The sequence below is a fragment of the Schistocerca piceifrons genome, chromosome 1 (assembly GCF_021461385.2).
Source record: "Schistocerca piceifrons isolate TAMUIC-IGC-003096 chromosome 1, iqSchPice1.1, whole genome shotgun sequence".
NCBI classification, from domain to species: domain Eukaryota; kingdom Metazoa; phylum Arthropoda; class Insecta; order Orthoptera; family Acrididae; genus Schistocerca; species Schistocerca piceifrons.
This window is the reverse complement of record NC_060138.1, coordinates 530,910,467-530,928,606: the sequence shown is the minus strand read 5'-3', so window position 1 is coordinate 530,928,606 and position 18,140 is coordinate 530,910,467. Positions and strand designations below refer to the sequence as shown.

The window sequence follows — 18,140 nt, the reverse complement described above, 5'->3', positions numbered from 1 at the left end:
GGATGAAGCTGGCTAAGGTAATGAGGAAAGAGGTTTTAGGTAGGGTGGCAGGTGATCGGCGTGAAAGGAAATGCTCCATCGCAGCGAGGCCCTGGACATGCGGAATATTTGTGTATAAGGAAGTGGCATCAATGGTTACAAGGATGGTTTCCGGGGGTAACAGATTGGGTAAGGATTCCAGGCATTCAAGGAAGTGGTTGGTGTCTTTGATGAAGGATGGGAGACTGCATGTAATGGGTTGAAGGTGTTGATCTACATAGGCAGAGATACGTTCTGTGGGGGCTTGGTAACCAGCTACAACGGGGCAGCCGGGATGATTGGGTTTGTGGATTTTAGGAAGAAGGTAGAAGGTAGGGGTGCGGGGTGTCGGTGGGGTCAGGAGGTTGATGGAAAGGTTTTGCAGGGGGCCTAAGGTTCTGAGGATTCCTTGAAGCTCCGCCTGGACATCGGAAATGGGGTTACCTTGGCAAACTTTGTATGTGGTGTTGTCTGAAAGCTGACGCAGTCCCTCAGCCACATACTCCCGACGATCAAGTACCACGGTCGTGGAACCCTTGTCCGCCGGAAGAATGACGATGGATCGGTCAGCCTTCAGATCACGGATAGCCTGGGCTTCAGCAGTGGTGATGTTGGGTGTAGGATTAAGTTTTTTTAAGGAGGATTGAGATGCAAGGCTGGAAGTCAGAAATTCCTGGAAGGTTTGGAGAGGGTGATTTTGAGGAAGAGGAGGTGGATCCCGCTGTGACGGAGGACGGAACTGTTCCAGGCAGGGTTCAATTTGGATGGTGTCTTGGGGAGTTGGATCATTAGGAGTAGGATTAGGATCATTTTTCTTTGTGGCAAAGTGATATTTCCAGCAGAGAGTACGAGTGTAGGACAGTAAGCCCTCGTCAAAGATTTAGTGTCCTACACTTGTACTCTCTGCTGGAAATATCACTTTGCCATGAAGAAAAATGATCCTAATCCTACTCCTAATGATCCAACTCCCCAAGACACCATCCAAATTGAACCCTGCCTGGAACAGTTCCGTCCTCCGTCACAGCGGGACCCACCTCCTCTTCCTCAAAATCACCCTCTCCAAACCTTCCAGGAATTTCTGACTTCCAGCCTTGCATCTCAATCCTCCTTAAAAAAACTTAATCCTACACCCAACATCACCACTGCTGAAGCCCAGGCTATCCGTGATCTGAAGGCTGACCGATCCATCGTCATTCTTCCGGCGGACAAGGGTTCCACGACCGTGGTACTTGATCGTCGGGAGTATGTGGCTGAGGGACTGCGTCAGCTTTCAGACAACACCACATACAAAGTTTGCCAAGGTAACCCCATTTCCGATGTCCAGGCGGAGCTTCAAGGAATCCTCAGAACCTTAGGCCCCCTGCAAAACCTTTCACCTGACTCCATCAACCTCCTGACCCCACCGACACCCCGCACCCCTACCTTCTACCTTCTTCCTAAAATCCACAAACCCAATCATCCCGGCTGCCCCGTTGTAGCTGGTTACCAAGCCCCCACAGAACGTATCTCTGCCTATGTAGATCAACACCTTCAACCCATTACATGCAGTCTCCCATCCTTCATCAAAGACACCAACCACTTCCTTGAACACCTGGAATCCTTACCCAATCTGTTACCCCGGGAAACCATCCTTGTAACCATTGATGCCACTTCCTTATACACAAATATTCCGCATGTCCAGGGCCTCGCTGCGATGGAGCATTTCCTTTCACGCCGATCACCTGCCACCCTACCTAAAACCTCTTTCCTCATTACCTTAGCCAGCTTCATCCTGACCCACAACTTCTTCACTTTTGAAGGCCAGACATACCAACAATTAAAGGGAACAGCCATGGGTACCAGGATGGCCCCCTCGTATGCCAACCTATTTATTCATGGGTCGCTTAGAGGAAGCCTTCTTGGTTACCCAGGCCTGCCAACCCAAAGTTTGGTACAGATTTATTGATGACATCTTCATGATCTGGACTCACAGTGAAGAAGAACTCCAGAATTTCCTCTCCAACCTCAACTCCTTTGGTTCCATCAGATTCACCTGGTCCTACTCCAAATCCCATGCCACTTTCCTTGACGTTGACCTCCACCTGTCCAATGGCCAACTTCACACGTCCGTCCACATCAAACCCACCAACAAGCAACAGTACCTCCATTATGACAGCTGCCACCCATTCCACATCAAACGGTCCCTTCCCTACAGCCTAGGTCTTCGTGGCAAACGAATCTGCTCCAGTCCGGAATCCCCGAATCATTACACCAACAACCTGACAACAGCTTTCGCATCCCGCAACTACCCTCCCGACCTGGTACAGAAGCAAATAACCAGAGCCACTTCCTCATCCCCTCAAACCCAGAATCCCCCACAGAAGAACCACAAAAGTGTCCCACTTGTGACAGGATACTTTCCGGGACTGGACCAGACACTGAATTGGCTCTCCAGCAGGGATGAAATCCTCCCCACTCCGCCAAGAGTGTCTTTCCGCTGTCCACCTAACCTTCGTAACCTGTTAGTTCATCCCTATGAAATCCCCAAACCACCTTCCCTACCCTCTGGCTCCTATCCTTGTAACCGCCCCCGGTGCAAAACCTGTCCCATGCACCCTCCCACCACCACCACCACCTACTCCAGTTCTGTAACCCGGAAGGTGTACACGATCAAAGGCAGAGCCACGTGTGAAAGCACCCACATGATTTACCAACTGACCTGCCTACACTGTGATGCATTCTATGTGGGAATGACCAGCAACAAACTGTCCATTCGCATGAATGGACACAGGCAGACAGTGTTTGTTGGTAATGAGGATCACCCTGTGGCTAAACATGCCTTGGTGCACAGCCAGCACATCTTGGCACAGTGTTACACCGTCCAGGTTATCTGGATACTTCCCACCAACACCAACCTATCTGAACTCCGGAGATGGGAACTTGCCCTTCAGTATATCCTCTCTTCTCGTTATCCGCCAGGCCTCAATCTCCGCTAATTTCTAGTTGCCGCCACTCATACCTCACCTGTCTTTCAACAACTTCTTTGCCTCTACACATCCGCCTCGACTGACATCTCTGCCCAAACTCTTTGTCTTTAAATGTGTCTGCTTGTGTCTGTATGTGTGGATGGATATATGTGTGTGTGTGTGTGTGTGTGTGTGTGTGTGTGTGTGCGCGCGCGCGCGAGTGTATACCTGTCCTTTTTTCCCCCTAAGGTAAGTCTTTCCGCTCCCGGGATTGGAATGACTCCTTACCCTCTCCCTTAAAACCCACTTCCTTTCGTCTTTCCCTCTCCTTCCCTCTTTCCTGATGAGGCAACAGTTTGTTGCGAAAGCTTGAATTTTGTGTGTATGTTTGTGTGTCTATCGACCTGCCAGCGCTTTCGTTCGGTAAGTCACCTCATCTTTGTTTATATATATATATATATATATATATATATATATATACATAACTTCATACTCCATCTTCAGTGGCCTCATTACATTAAACCCTAGTCTTCCTTCTTTCTTCATTGTTAATTTCCTCCTGTCGTTTGAAGCTGCATGCGTGCGTGCGAGCAGAGCATGTTTTTCAAATGATTTCTTCCTGGCACACACACACACACACACACACACACACACACACACACACACACACACACACACACACACCATCTCTTAATTTTTATAAATAAATTGTCAGTACTTACTAGGTCTGATACTAGTGTAAGGTGTGTGAAAATATTGAAAATTATCTTAGCCGTACTGTGATTTGAAACTTTGACATTAGCACTGAGGAAAGAAAAAGCAGAAGAAATGAAGATGAGGTGACGATTTAGTTAAATCATAGTTGTCAACGTACATGAAATCTATTTGCTGAAGATTTTTGCAAATTTTTTGAGCAATACAAAGACTTCATATTTATTATCTCTCAGTTATTGATGTTGGTTTTGTGAATGTAAATTGAAACTGAGTGGAAGAAGCAGTTTATAGGTGCAAGACAAGTGTTTGTTTTTCTTTAGTTAGTAACCACATGGGGGTTTTAGAAGTATTATTTATGATGTAGAGTACCTAAAATTTAAAAGTGTTATTAGAAATGATCTCAGAAAGGTGTTTTCCAAAATTGTGAACCTTCTTGTCTTCTTTGGGACACTTACAATTTGCAAACAGGTTTAATTGGACTTAATGTTGAACAATAATTGATTGATGCAAAAATCTTAGTTTTATGTCTGGGATGTTTGGTCTTTGAAAATAAATAAAAAAAAAAAAACCACACTTTTGTGGCTGACTACCAATAATAATAATAATAATAATAATAATAATAATATTTATTTCTTTTCTCAGACTTTATGTTTGGTCAAAAATGGAAAGTGACTCGGATCTTGATCAAGCGTGACTTCCTTTTAACTGTACGGTATATGTTATATTGCATTTAGGAACTTTTGGGTAATTGAACATGTATCAATAATTACGGATTTCTGTAGTTGTATGTATAAGTTTGGATGTAGCTGTATTGCATTGATGTACTGGTGGATATTGTGTGGTATGACTCCTGTAGTTGATAGTATAATTGGTATAATGTCAACTTTATCCTGATGCCACATGTCCTTGCCTTCCTCAGCCAGTTGGATGTATTTTTCAATTTTTTCTCCTGTTTTCTTTTGTATATTTGTTGTATTGGGTATGGATATTTCGATTTTATTATTATTATTATTATTATTATTATTATTATTATTATTATTATTATGCCAGTCAGAAAAGGGCTTCTTTTTTTGTATTGATGAAAGAAAGAGAAAGCAGTTGTATGCCACCTAAAAATGTATTGATTTTCATAATGGTCACAAACCCCGTCTAGTGTATGTTATACATTTATTGTGTGATGTCAGGATCTGGAATTTGATTTTGTGGAACATGTTTCAGGCCGGAAGGTTCCAACAAATTGTGCCAAAGCTCCAGTGACTTGCAAATTAATTGAAGACTTTCCTGCCGCAAGAGACTGTCGTCGTGGGCAGGTGAAGTTCAGTGTTATGGACCCAGGTACTCATGTGTGGCCTCACTGTGGACCAACCAATTGCCGTCTACGTGCTCATCTTGGACTTGTTGTGCCAAAGAATACATTCATAAGGGTTGCTGATGAGACGAGGTATACATCATTTGTTTGAAAACCCTGAGTCCATTTTATAAATTTTGTAATTTTAGTAGACCCCTACGTCTGTGGTGAAGTTTTGTCAGAAATTTTTTGATTTGAGAAACCCGTTTATCCTTTCTGCATCTTTTTGTCATTCTCTGTTCTTACAGTGACACACTCGTTGCATTTGGGTGGGGGTGGGGAGGGAGACTGAAACAGTGAACAGAATATAGCAGTTTCAAATTTTTGGATGATACACCAATCTGTGTTCCGTTCAAATGTTTATTTATTGAACAGAAATGGTGCGGGACAGTTGAAAGTTTTAATAATGCAGTTTAATTTCTGGGCCTCACAGTCAATGAAGAGCTAATCTGCAACATGTGGGATACATGTTTCAAAATTTTGTGGGTGACTGCACTGAAATAAAGTCTTTTTAGCTTTAACAGTTTAGTGAGTTGCTGGGTGGCTGGCTCTTCAGTTTTTAGCGTAGTCATGGGACTCTATTGTAGTATTTTACTTGCTCTCATTCTTCAATCCTCATTACTGTATGAGTACAAAATAAATGATCAGTCTTTGGAAGCAGTAACATCAGTCGAGTATTTGGGTGTGGCTATTCGAAATGTTCTCAAATGGAATGATCAGATTACACAAGTAACACGTAAGGCGAACTCTAGGTTGTGGTTTATTGGTAGAATCCTGAAGCGATGCAGTCCTTCAACAAGGGAAATAGTTTATAATACGTTAGTGTTCTTTTGACAGCCAGAGCGAGAGCACCAGCAGCAGCGAGTACTGTTTGTATAAAGCGTTTATTTTGCATTTTGTTTACGACCTTCCACTAAGGAAGGGATTCTATTTGTGTTTATCTGCTCTGCATAGTAACTAACAGTTCTTGATAAAACTTTACGTAGTTTTCGTGTTAGATTTCTTAGTGTTTTCTTGATCGTTTAGAACAGAAAGCGCCCTAAAACCGTCTTTTGTTTGTTTCGCGGCCGTTAGCCACTAGTCACTTGAATCAGCAGTTGTCTTGTGACAGCCAGAGCGAGAGCACCAGCAGCAGCGAGTACTGTTTGTATAAAGCGTTTATTTTGCATTTTGTTTACGACCTTCCACTAAGGAAGGGATTCTATTTGTGTTTATCTGCTCTGCATAGTAACTAACAGTTCTTGATAAAACTTTACGTAGTTTTCGTGTTAGATTTCTTAGTGTTTTCTTGATCGTTTAGAACAGAAAGCGCCCTAAAACCGTCTTTTGTTTGTTTCGCGGCCGTTAGCCACTAGTCACTTGAATCAGCAGTTGTCTTGTGACAGCCAGAGCGAGAGCACCAGCAGCAGCGAGTACTGTTTGTATAAAGCGTTTTTGTACTTATTTGCTGCACTTAGCTTTTAAATAGTTTTTCTGGGAAAACCTAGCGTAGTTTTCGCGTCTCGTATTTCAGTGAGTGTTTCTTGATTATCAGAGTAGCCCATCAGAAGATTATCTTGGGAATTTGTCACCGTATAGAGTAGGGTAAACATAGTCATGTGTAGGGACTGTGGTTGTTGTGAGCGGACGCAAGGAGAATTGGCCACTCTTCGGGGGCAGGTGGAGGCTTTGTCTGTTAGGCTCATCGAGCTCGAGGCGCAGGCGTCGGCTCGTAGTGGCGTTGGGGCAACTGTGGTGAGACCTATGCCTACTTCGGTGGCCTTGGAATCACATGGAACCCCTGATGTCGCTGCGTCTTCCGGCAGTGAGCATCTTACCGGTCAGCCATCACTCCAGGGTGAATGGCGGACAGTGGTGGGCTCGCGCGTGCCTGGCCGAAAGGCGAAGGTGGGATCTGGCCGCGTGGCAGCTGCCTTACCCCTTTCCAACAGGTACGGGGTGCTTCCTAGTGGTGATGACATCGTTTCCGAGCCACCACAGGATGCCTCGCCTGTTGGGCCAGTGGCCGATTCTCCGGCAAGGTCCCGACAGTCACAGAGGGCGGGCCTATTAGTTATAGGGTGCTCCAACGTTAGGCGGGTTATGGAGCCCCTCAGGAAAATAGCGGGTAGGTCGGGGAAGAATGCCAGTGTGCACTCGGTGTGCTTGCCGGGGGGTCTCGTCCGTAATGTGGAGGAGGCCCTTCCGGCAGCTATTGAACGCACTGGGTGTGACCGGCTGCAGATAGTAGCACATGTCGGAACGAATGACGCCTGCCGCTTGGGTTCTGAGGCCATCCTTGGTTCCTTTCGGCGGCTGGCTGATTTGGTGAAGACAACCAGCATCGCACGCGGAGTGCAAGCTGAGCTTAATATCTGCAGCATAGTGCCCAGAGTCGATTGCGGTCCTCTGGTTTGGAGCCGTGTGGAGGGTCTAAACCAGAGGCTCAGACGACTCTGCGACTATAATGGTTGCAAATTCATCGACCTCCGTTATTGCGTGGAGAACGGTAGGGCCCCCCTAGACAGGTCAGGCGTGCACTACACACCGGAAGCAGCTACTAGGGTAGCAGAGTACGTGTGGCGTGCACACGGGGGTTTTTTAGGTTAGAGGGACCCCCCTTGGGCGAAACGATAAAATACCTGACGGCTTACCAGAGAGGACATTATCATCGTTGATAAAGAACGTCCGTCCTCAGAGACCAAAAACAGGAAAAGTTAACGTAATATTGGTAAACTGCAGGAGTATCCAGGGCAAGGTTCCTGAATTAGTATCTCTTATTGAAGGAAATAGTGCGCATATAGTATTAGGAACGGAAAGTTGGTTAAAACCGGAAGTGGACAGTAATGAAATCCTAGACACAGAATGGAATATATACCGCAAGGATAGGATAAACGCCAATGGTGGAGGAGTATTTATAGCAGTAAAGAATTCAATAATATCCAGTGAAGTTATTAGCGAATGCGAATGTGAAGTAATCTGGGTTAAGTTAAGTATCAAAGGTGAATCAGATATGATAGTCGGATGCTTCTATAGACCACCTGCATCAGCAACCATAGTAGTTGAGCGCCTCAGAGAGAACCTGCAGAACGTCGTGAAGAAGTTTCGTGATCATACTATTGTAATAGGGGGAGACTTCAATCTACCAGGTATAGAATGGGATAGTCACACAATCAGAACTGGAGCCAGGGACAGAGACTCTTGTGACATTATCCTGACTGCCTTGTCTGAGAATTACTTCGAGCAGATAGTTAGAGAACCAACTCGTGAAGCTAACGTTTTAGACCTCATAGCAACAAATAGACCGGAACTTTTCGACTCCGTGAATGTAGAAGAGGGTATCAGTGATCATAAGTCAGTGGTTGCATCAATGACTACAAGTGTAATAAGAAATGCCAAGAAAGGAAGGAAAATATATTTGCTTAACAAGAGTGATAGGGCACAAATCGCAGAATATCTGAGTGACCACCATCAAACGTTCATTTCTGAGGAAGAGGATGTGGAACAAAAATGGAAAAAATTCAGAAACATCGTCCAGTACGCCTTAGATAAGTTCGTACCGACTAAGGTCCAAAGCGAGGGGAAAGATCCACCGTGGTATAACAATCATGTACGAAAGGTACTACGGAAACAAAGAAAGCTTCATCATAGGTTTAAGAGTAGTCGAATCATAGCTGATAAGGAAAAGCTGAACGAAGCGAAAAAGAGCGTAAAGAGAGCAATGAGAGAAGCATTCAACGAATTCGAACATAAAACATTGACAAACAATCTAAACAAGAACCCTAAAAAGTTTTGGTCATATGTAAAATCGGTAAGCGGATCTAAATCCCCTATTCAGTCACTCGTTGACCACGATGGCACCGAAACAGAGGACGATCGAAGAAAGGCAGAAATACTGAATTTAGTGTTCCGAAACTGTTTCACTGCGGAAAATCGTAACACGGTCCCTGACTTCAGCCGTCGCACGGACGCCAAAATGGAAAATATTGAAATAAACGATATCGGAATTGAAAAACAACTGCTATCACTTAGTAGCGGAAAAGCATCCGGACCAGACGAGATACCCTTAAGATTCTACAGTGATTATGCTAAAGAACTTGCCCCCTTTCTATCAGCAATTTATCGTAGATCGCTGGAAGAACGTAAAGTACCTAGCGACTGGAAGAAAGCGCAGGTCGTTCCCATTTTCAAGAAGGGTCATAAATCAGATGCGAATAATTATAGGCCTATTTTGCTTACGTCAATCTGTTGTAGAATAATGGAACATGTTTTGTGTTCTCGTATTATGACGTTCTTAGGTAATACAAATCTCCTTCATCATAACCAACATGGATTCCGCAAACAGAGATCATGTGAAACTCAGCTCGCCCTATTTGCCCAAGAAATTCACAGTGCCGTAGACACTGGCGAGCAGATTGATGCCGTATTCCTGGACTTCAGGAAGGCATTTGATACGGTTCCGCACTTACGTTTAGTGAAAAAATACGAGCTTACGGAATATCGGACCGGGTTTGTGATTGGATTCAGGATTTCCTAGAAGAAAGAACACATCATGTCATTCTTAACGGTTCAAAATCTGCAGATGTAGAGGTAATTTCGGGAGTACCGCAGGGAAGCGTGATAGGACCTTTATTGTTTACAATATACATAAATGACTTAGTTGACAACATCGGTAGCTCCGTGAGGCTATTTGCAGATGACACGGTTGTCTACAAGAAAGTAGCAACATCAGAAGACTCGTACGTACTCCAGGAGGACCTGCAGAGGATTAATGCATGGTGCGACAGCTGGCAGCTTTCCCTAAACGTAGATAAATGTAATATAATGCGCATACATAGGGGCAGAAATCCATTCCAGTACGATTATGCCATAGGTGGTAAATCATTGGAAGCGGTAACGACCGTAAAATACTTAGGAGTTACTATCCGGAGCGATCTGAAGTGGAATGATCACATAAAACAAATAGTGGGAAAAGCAGGCGCCAGGTTGAGATTCATAGGAAGAATTCTAAGAAAATGTGACTCATCGACGAAAGAAGTAGCTTACAAAACGCTTGTTCGTCCGATTCTTGAGTATTGCTCATCAGTATGCGACCCTTACCAGGTTGGATTAATAGAAGAGATAGACATGATCCAGCGAAAAGCAGTGCGATTCGTCATGGGGACATTTAGTCAGCGCGAGAGCGTTACGGAGATGCTGAACAAGCTCCAGTGGCGGACACTTCAAGAAAGGCGTTACGCAATACGGAGAGGTTTATTATCGAAATTACGAGAGAGCACATTCCGGGAAGAGATGGGCAACATATTACTACCGCCCACATATATCTCGCGTAATGATCACAACGAAAAGATCCGAGAAATTAGAGCAAATACGGAGACTTACAAGCAGTCATTCTTCCCACGCACAATTCGTGAATGGAACAGGGAAGGGGGGATCAGATAGTGGTACAATAAGTACCCTCCGCCACACACCGTAAGGTGGCTCGCGGAGTATAGATGTAGATGTAGATGTAGAATCTTAGAGTATTGTTCGTCTGTGTGGGACCCTTACCACTTGGGTCTGATTCAAGAGATTGAGAAGGTCCAAAGAAGAGTGGCAAGATTTGTGACTAGTACATTTAGCCATCACGAGAGCATTACAAATCTCCAAGAAAGTTTGAAGTGGGACACACTTGCAGATAGACAGCGTGCTAAACAGAAGGGGCTGCTCACTAAATTCCGAAATCCAATCTTCACCGAGGATGTAGAGCATATATTATTACTACCAACTTCATCATTCAAAGATAAGAGAAATAAGAGCTCGTACTGAGGCGTTCAGACAGTCTTTTTTCCCTTGCACAATCCGCTAGTGGAACAGAGGGGGGGGGGGGGGGGGGGGGGATATTACTTTGGCGCGAATTGTGCCCACCGCCGCACACCACTTGGTGGCTAGCAGAGTATATATGTGGATGTAGATTCCTTTCCAGTATACTTCAGAACAATTAGTTCTTCTAATTTTTCACCTTCATTGTTTGTGTTTGAGTGCGTGCGTGTGCTTGTATGCCCCACACATGCTACATACTCTTTGATTTGTGAATGTCATACCTACTGTCTGTTTCCTCTCCTGTTCTACCATATGCAGGGTGATTCATGAAGATATGCAAATATTTTAATATGTTATCCTCCAAGTAAAACTAAAGAAAAAAGTTCATATAAACACAGTTGTGCAAATGTTCTTATGGAGTTATGGCTAATAAAAGTTTTTGCCTGAAATTTAGCAACTTGGCTAATATGAAGCCATTTCAAAACTGTACGGGGTTAAAGTAAAGCACGATTTCCACATATTTTGTTGTTATTGATCTGGTGAATCTAATAAACATGTCCCAGACATGTATCTGCAGTAATTTTCCAGAACATCCAGAGAAGCAAAGATTATTATACTAGTACATTTGTTTACTTTCCATTAAGAATGTAGAAACGTTTGTCATTGTTGGCAAGCATTAGTGAGCTGTTTCAGTTGTTTCCTAACGTTGAAAAGAGTTAGTTTCCTGTGTTGTGCACTGAAAGAACATAGTAACAACAGTGTATTTAAGTGAAACCACATAGTAAGTGCTGTATTTTGTTTATGAAATAAGGATGCCTTTCAAATTTACGACAGAGGAATAAGCCAATATGGTGTTTATTTATGGCAAATGTGATGGTAATGCGATGGCTGTAATCCAACTCGGAGGATTCCGAATGCACAAACCATTAGTGGAGTATTTCAAATGTTAAAGGAGACAGGTTCTCTACCTAGTGTTCATAATCAGTACGAGTGCTCGATACGTGAAGACGATGATGAGGATATTATGAATGCTGTTCAGTGTAGCCCGGGTACCAGTACACGATGTATCTCTCAATGATTAGGCATTTCACAATCTAAGGTATGGTGTACACTGAAGTACAATAATCTGTATCCTTACCATAAACAAAAAGTGCACCATTTACATCAGGGAGATCCTGCCCTTTCACTTGAAGTTGTGCAACTGGTTAAATACTAATCGACAGTTACACAAATACATGTTATTTACTGATGAGGCACAGTTTACTCAGGATGATATAAACAGTTCACATAATGAACACATGTGGTGTGAAGCAAACCCACATGCAACAGTGCAACACAATTTCCAGCAGCAATTTTAGCATAAATGTGTGGTGTGGTATAATCAACACACGCTCAATTGGATCATTCATTTTCCCAGGATGTCAAACTGACAAGATTTACTTAAAATTCCTTCAAGAAGAAATGCCCCACTTGCTCAAAGATGTTCCACATGCTGCGCGATTGCAAATGTATTTTCAACTTGACAGCGCACCTCCACATTTTCACCAACACCGTTACTACACATTTAAATGAACATTTTCGCCAGAAATGGATTGGTTGTGGTGCTACATGTCTGTGGCCCCCCAGATCATCTGATTTAACACCAATGAATTTTTGTGTATGGGGATGGATGAAAGACGTAGTTTATGCGGATGAAGTCAGTACACATTGGGCATTACTTGCTCGCATTATGAGTGTAATAGATGGAATTAAGAACAACCCTGTGAAACTGAAATGAGCAACAAAATCTCATACACGTGCAGCTATATGCATTGAACTTGGTGGAGACATTTTTGAACTTTTACTGTGAATGTGTTGTGAAATTGTCTGTACACTGTGCAACTTTCTTAACACTGGGCGTTGTTTTCTCCAGTTTAACATGAATGGTATTAATAAAAGTAGATTATCTGATGCATTCATACAGTTCCAGTTAACGTTATTACCATCATTTTTCCAAAATTAAATTATCTAAAAGTTCTGTCGAAATCTGTGTCCAATTGCCTGGAATTTAAAAAACAAATTGGGCCAAGTAATTGATAAATTAAAAATTTTATGAAATTACTTCTTTGCTTCTCTGGGTGTTCTGAAAAACTACTGCAGATATACATCTGGGACATGTTTTATTGGATTCCCCAAATCAGTAACAACAAAATGAATGGAAATCGTGCTTTACTTTAACCTCCTACAGTTTTTGTGATGGCTTCATATTAGCGAAGTTGCTAAATTTGAGGCAAAAACTTTTAGTAGCCATAACTCCATAACTAAACATTTGCAGACCTATGTTTACATGAACTTTTTTCTTTAGTTTTGCTTGTACAATAACATACCAAAATATTTGCATATCTTTGTGAATCACCCTGTATACTGTCACTTGTGACTATTTCTCATTGGATAGAAAGGTTTATAAATGTAGCTGTATTGTAAGTGCACATAGTAATATTAGAATGGTATATAATGAAATTATCACTCACTTTCTTTAGTCCATAAAATTTCTTTCTGCCCCAACAATATTATGTAGCATACAAACAAATCTCCCATGGCCCCTGGCCCCTGCCTTTTTGTGACATTTCCTCTGTGTTGCTGTTGTAAGTGCTAACAATCTGAGCAGATCCTGTATGATGTCTTTACTATTTCCTGTCGTATTAAAAGTGTGTGGTATATTTGAAATAAATGTTGATATTCTGCCTGTCCACTGTATGCAGTTCTCTTGACTGCTTAGCTCTTCTATATACCATAGTAATTCATATTTGCATTCCCATGGATCCTAATTGTGTAAGTTTCACACTGTCTATACTATTCTGATGTGCAGCCAGTGTTCGATTAACTATAGTGTTGTTGTTGAAAGGAGTCGGCATGTGTACCACATGTTAAATGTCATTGTAAAACTGGATTTTTCTGTAAAAACTATTGGAGTAAGTGTCATTTGAATCCAAGTGTATGGAAGGTGACAAATCTGAACTAGTTGGCCATTGTCCCAGTTAATAAGGGCATTTATCAGCTAATATGTCTGCAGTGGATCAGAATAACTATTTCATAGATTTCTTGGTGATTAATAGATTAAAGGCCTGGTACATTAAAAAATTCATATTTTTTAGTCTTCTTGACATTCTGTCTGGTCTGAAGCATTAACTTTCCCACGTGGCATAAAGCTGATCCTTCTTTGACACAATTTTTCTGTAAACAGAAGCACATTGACATAGGAAGTATGTTCAAAAAATTCTGGAACATTCCTAATTTGGCACAAAAGATGTGTTGGAGTGAAATGCGGTTGGCATCCCTGCACATGTGTGTGTTTAATGTGTAAGTGCTGGAAGTTTTATTGTTGCATGTCTCTTAGTTATTGTTGAGTGCTGTATTGAGTCAAATGTTGTCGCACATTTTGCAAACTTTGAGACAGCAGAGTTAGTAGAGCAACGCATCTGCATTAAAATTTGCATGAAACTCGAGAAAACCTTCACAGAGACACACTAACTGGTAATGAGTGCTTAAGCCATATTTAGTGTTATGAATGATTCACCTTCTGTAAAAACGCCTGGATGGAAGTTAAAGATGACCCTTGTCCAGGATGCCCTTGGACATCTACCAACGATTGTCCTGTCAAGAACATCAACCAAATTGTGTGTACCAATCGAAGACTGTCTGAGAGATTGCAGAAGAATGTAACATTTCTGTTGATATATGTCATGACATCCTGGCACGGCATCTTGGAATGCATTGTATTGCCACTAAGTGTGTACCACAGCTCTTGAGTCAAGACCAGAAAGATCTTCGCCTCGCAATCTGTGAAAAGCTTTTTTATTGCGCGAATGAGAATGAGATGTTCCAAGAGAACGATAACTGGTGATGGGACATGGGTCTACGGTTATGATGTCGAGTCCAAGGTTCAGTCTTCACAATGGGTCTGGAAAGGTTCTCCAAGACCAAAAAAGCTCATCAGGTCAGGTGAAATGTCAAGCCATGCTGACAGTTTTCTTTGACTTTGAAGGATTAGTTCACTGTGAATTCATACCGCAGGGACAAACTGTTATTGATGTTACTATTGGGACGTGTTGCGATGCCTGCAAGAAAATTTGAGAAGGAAATGTCCTGAAATGTGGTGAGACAATTCATGGCTCTTGCATCACAATAACTCACTCGCACCTTCATCCTTATTGGTGCATGGCTATAGCATAAAAACTAAATCGCTGTGCTGCCTCATCCTCCTGCTCTCCAGACCTGGCCCTTACAGACTTCTATTTCCAAGGTTGATAACCCATTGAAAGGACGAAGATTTGTGACAATAGGAGAGTTTAAACAACATTCATAGACAACACTTCACTTATCCAGCAAGAGGCGTTACAAGACTGTTTCCGGAAGTGGACACAGTGTTGGGAGTGTTGTATCAATTGCGGAAGCGAGTATTTTGAAGGAGATCATACACAATAAGTAAAAGGTAAATGTAGAAAAATTTTGTGGACAAAGTTCTGGAATTTTTTGAACAGACCTTGTAAACCCTTTCACGGGAATTACTTAAAAGTGACCCCGACTAGTGTGCTGAAATTCATCAGAATCAAGGGATTGATCGACCTGTTGTCTGCTTTATATGTTCGTCTTTTTGATTGTAGGTTTGAGGGACTTGGGCCGTTCACTTATCTAATAAAATGGAACACCTATAACTGTCCTTATGACGTTATTTATTGTATGACTACCACTTTCAGTTCTTCAGTACACTATCTTCAGGTCTTGACTAACACTGAGGGGGTTAACTCCAATCGTATACACAATTCAATCGGTGGCCAACATCTTTAAACTGGTTTTCATATACTACCTTGACAATGATGATGTCTCTCCAACCATCAACTAACAACTAAGTAGTTGGTGGTTGGAGACACAGCATTGTTGTTACAGGTAGTCCGCAAAAATCAGTTCATGGATATTGGACACTGATGGAATTGTGTATGATTGGAATTCAGCCTCTCAGCAACAGTTGAGGCCTGAAGATGGTGTACTGAAGCACTGAAAGTGGTAGTCATATAAAAATAACATCGCAAGGACAACTTTAGGTGTTCTGTTTTATTATACGTTCTCTTCATGTCTGCTGTTTTTACCTTCTTGCAGACTGGGCTGCACCAATTCATGAGCCCATTGGTGGGCACAGGCACAGTTGGAGAGGGATGGGCAAATGGCTGATGTGTGAGAAATATTGCAGCCAGGCTTTAGAGCATGTGGCTGTACTCCATTAGCCATGCACATTGGGCAGGGGCCACTAAGCAGCTCGCGTATCGGTAGAGAGCATTCAATATGGGCATGTGGCAGGTAACTTGCACTGTCTGCGCCTGCCTGCAAATGCAATAAGGTGTGGGCATGAGTGCACTTTCCCCATGAGGCAGCATTTGAACAGCGTTTTGCAGACCATATGGACATGCCTGTAATAAACAGTCCATCCACTGCCGGAAACTGATTATTTTTAATAATACTTCTTGAAACAATTCAAGAGATGTATGTCAAGGTAGTATTCTGACTTCATAGTTATTGCATCTTTCTGAGACATATTTCTTGTGCTTTTCTTTTGCAGAACATGGGAAGAGGGGAAGCTTTTTATATTTGATGATAGTTTTGAACATGAAGTGTGGCATAATGGAACAACAACAAGATTAGTGCTTATTGTTGACGTTTGGCATCCAGAGCTGACAATGGAAGAAAAACGCACCTTACCTGCTATTTGATAGCACAGAATGAAGATCTGCCAAAGAAACCTTACATAGCAGTAGAAGATAACTGCAGGAGGAGAATCTTGAGGCTGAGAATATGTTGTAAATGCTAGTCAGAGAATCTTGGAAAATGAGACAACCTTATCTCAATTGTACTTACCCAATGTAAAATGATACATTGTTATGATAGCATAATGAGGTAAACATGGAATGACTGGGTGTAATGTTGATGAGAATGTTACCATAGAGATATATTCAAAGATATGGGTTATTTTGTGCAGTATTGATTTATGTAATGTGATGATGATCAGAGGGGGCTCAGGGAATAAATGGAATTATAGTTCTTCCTGTGGCTTCATATTTATGAACTTTAATATTTTATATGTGATTTTATATGGTATAAAGGTAAATCTGTTCCTTCAGTAGACTGTTGATGTTTTTAGGCGTAGCTTTTTTTCCCTGAAAGAATTTAAAATTTTAATATTTGTCCTAGCTCTTCTTTTGCTTTAGTAACCATGTTGTTGTTGTATCAGATCTGTGCAACTAGTTAAGGGATGCTTGAATTGCAAAACTATGTGAACTGTATTTCTTCAAATATGGATGAGATGTGAAAATGTGATGTAATTGTTTGTAAAGAAACATTAAACACTATTGTAAAAGATATTGTCACACTGATAACAGAATGTCAGTTAGGAAGTAGTGAGACCGTCCTGTTGTTAAGTAGGTAGCTTTGCTGCCCCGCAGTAAAATGTATCAGAACTTATGATAATGATGTTATACACAAGATAAATGCTCAAAAGACTGTGTAGCGGTGTCCTGTGGATTTTATTTTTACTGGAATGTTTAATTGACTTCATTTTTTATAAGTCTAGTTGTACAAGTGCCTTTTGAATAATGAATGCCAAAAATTGCCTTAAAATTTTGTAATAAAAAAAGGTCCATCCAATATAAAAGATTTTTGTGTAGTGTTCTTTTTCCTATCCATAGTTACCTATGAAATGTCATAATGTTTGAAGAGAAGAGAATATTGTACTTGACATGTGTATCAGTGTTAATAGACTAAAAGTGGCACACTGCACCTGGTGCCTATCCCTCAAAGCTGTCGCACACCATCCCCCCCAGTCCCTCCTCCCAACCATCCCCCTTTCTACCTTTGCTCACAGACAGCATGTCGCGCACCCACGCCCCCCCCCCCCCCCCCCCACACACACACACACACACACACACACAGACACAGACAGACAGACAGACAGACAGACAGAGAGAGAGAGAGAGAGAGAGAGAGAGAGAGAGAGAGAGAGAGAGTGAGTTATAACCACTTGCAACTATTTTGAGATGCAGCAAGTTTAAATTTCCTTGGAATCTGTAGCTGTGTTGTGGGCTGGGAGTGTCCACTTTGATGAAAATCTCGCTGCATTTGAAAAGATTAATGAAGGTGCCCTGATAGGATGGATACTTGGTTTCTAGGGCGGCACACACACAATGAAAATGACACAGAACAGTGAGTAGTAAAATGTATTATTCAACATAAGTAACACTGCCCCCCCCCCATGAACCATGGAACTCGCCGTTGGTGGGGAGGCTTGCGTGCCTCAGCGATACAGA

The 18,140-nt window shown here is 42.2% G+C and overlaps 1 protein-coding gene across 9 annotated transcripts in view; it reads left to right on the top strand.

Annotated features, from left to right (window-relative positions):
* The window catches only part of LOC124798672 (myb-like protein X), a 242,037-nt gene extending 224,549 nt beyond the window's left edge, over positions 1-17,488 (top strand). For 8 of the 9 annotated variants that reach the window (XM_047262183.1, XM_047262230.1, XM_047262191.1 and 5 more), the window contains 2 exons: positions 4,896-5,118; positions 16,400-17,488. In XM_047262183.1, coding sequence (XP_047118139.1) covers positions 4,896-5,118; positions 16,400-16,550 — 374 coding nt within the window. In that variant the 3' untranslated portion in view covers positions 16,551-17,488. Of the gene's footprint in view, positions 1-4,895; positions 5,119-16,399 lie in introns of those variants that run through there. The other variant, XM_047262222.1, reaches the window with a different exon arrangement.
* The last annotated feature ends 652 nt before the right edge of the window (positions 17,489-18,140 follow it).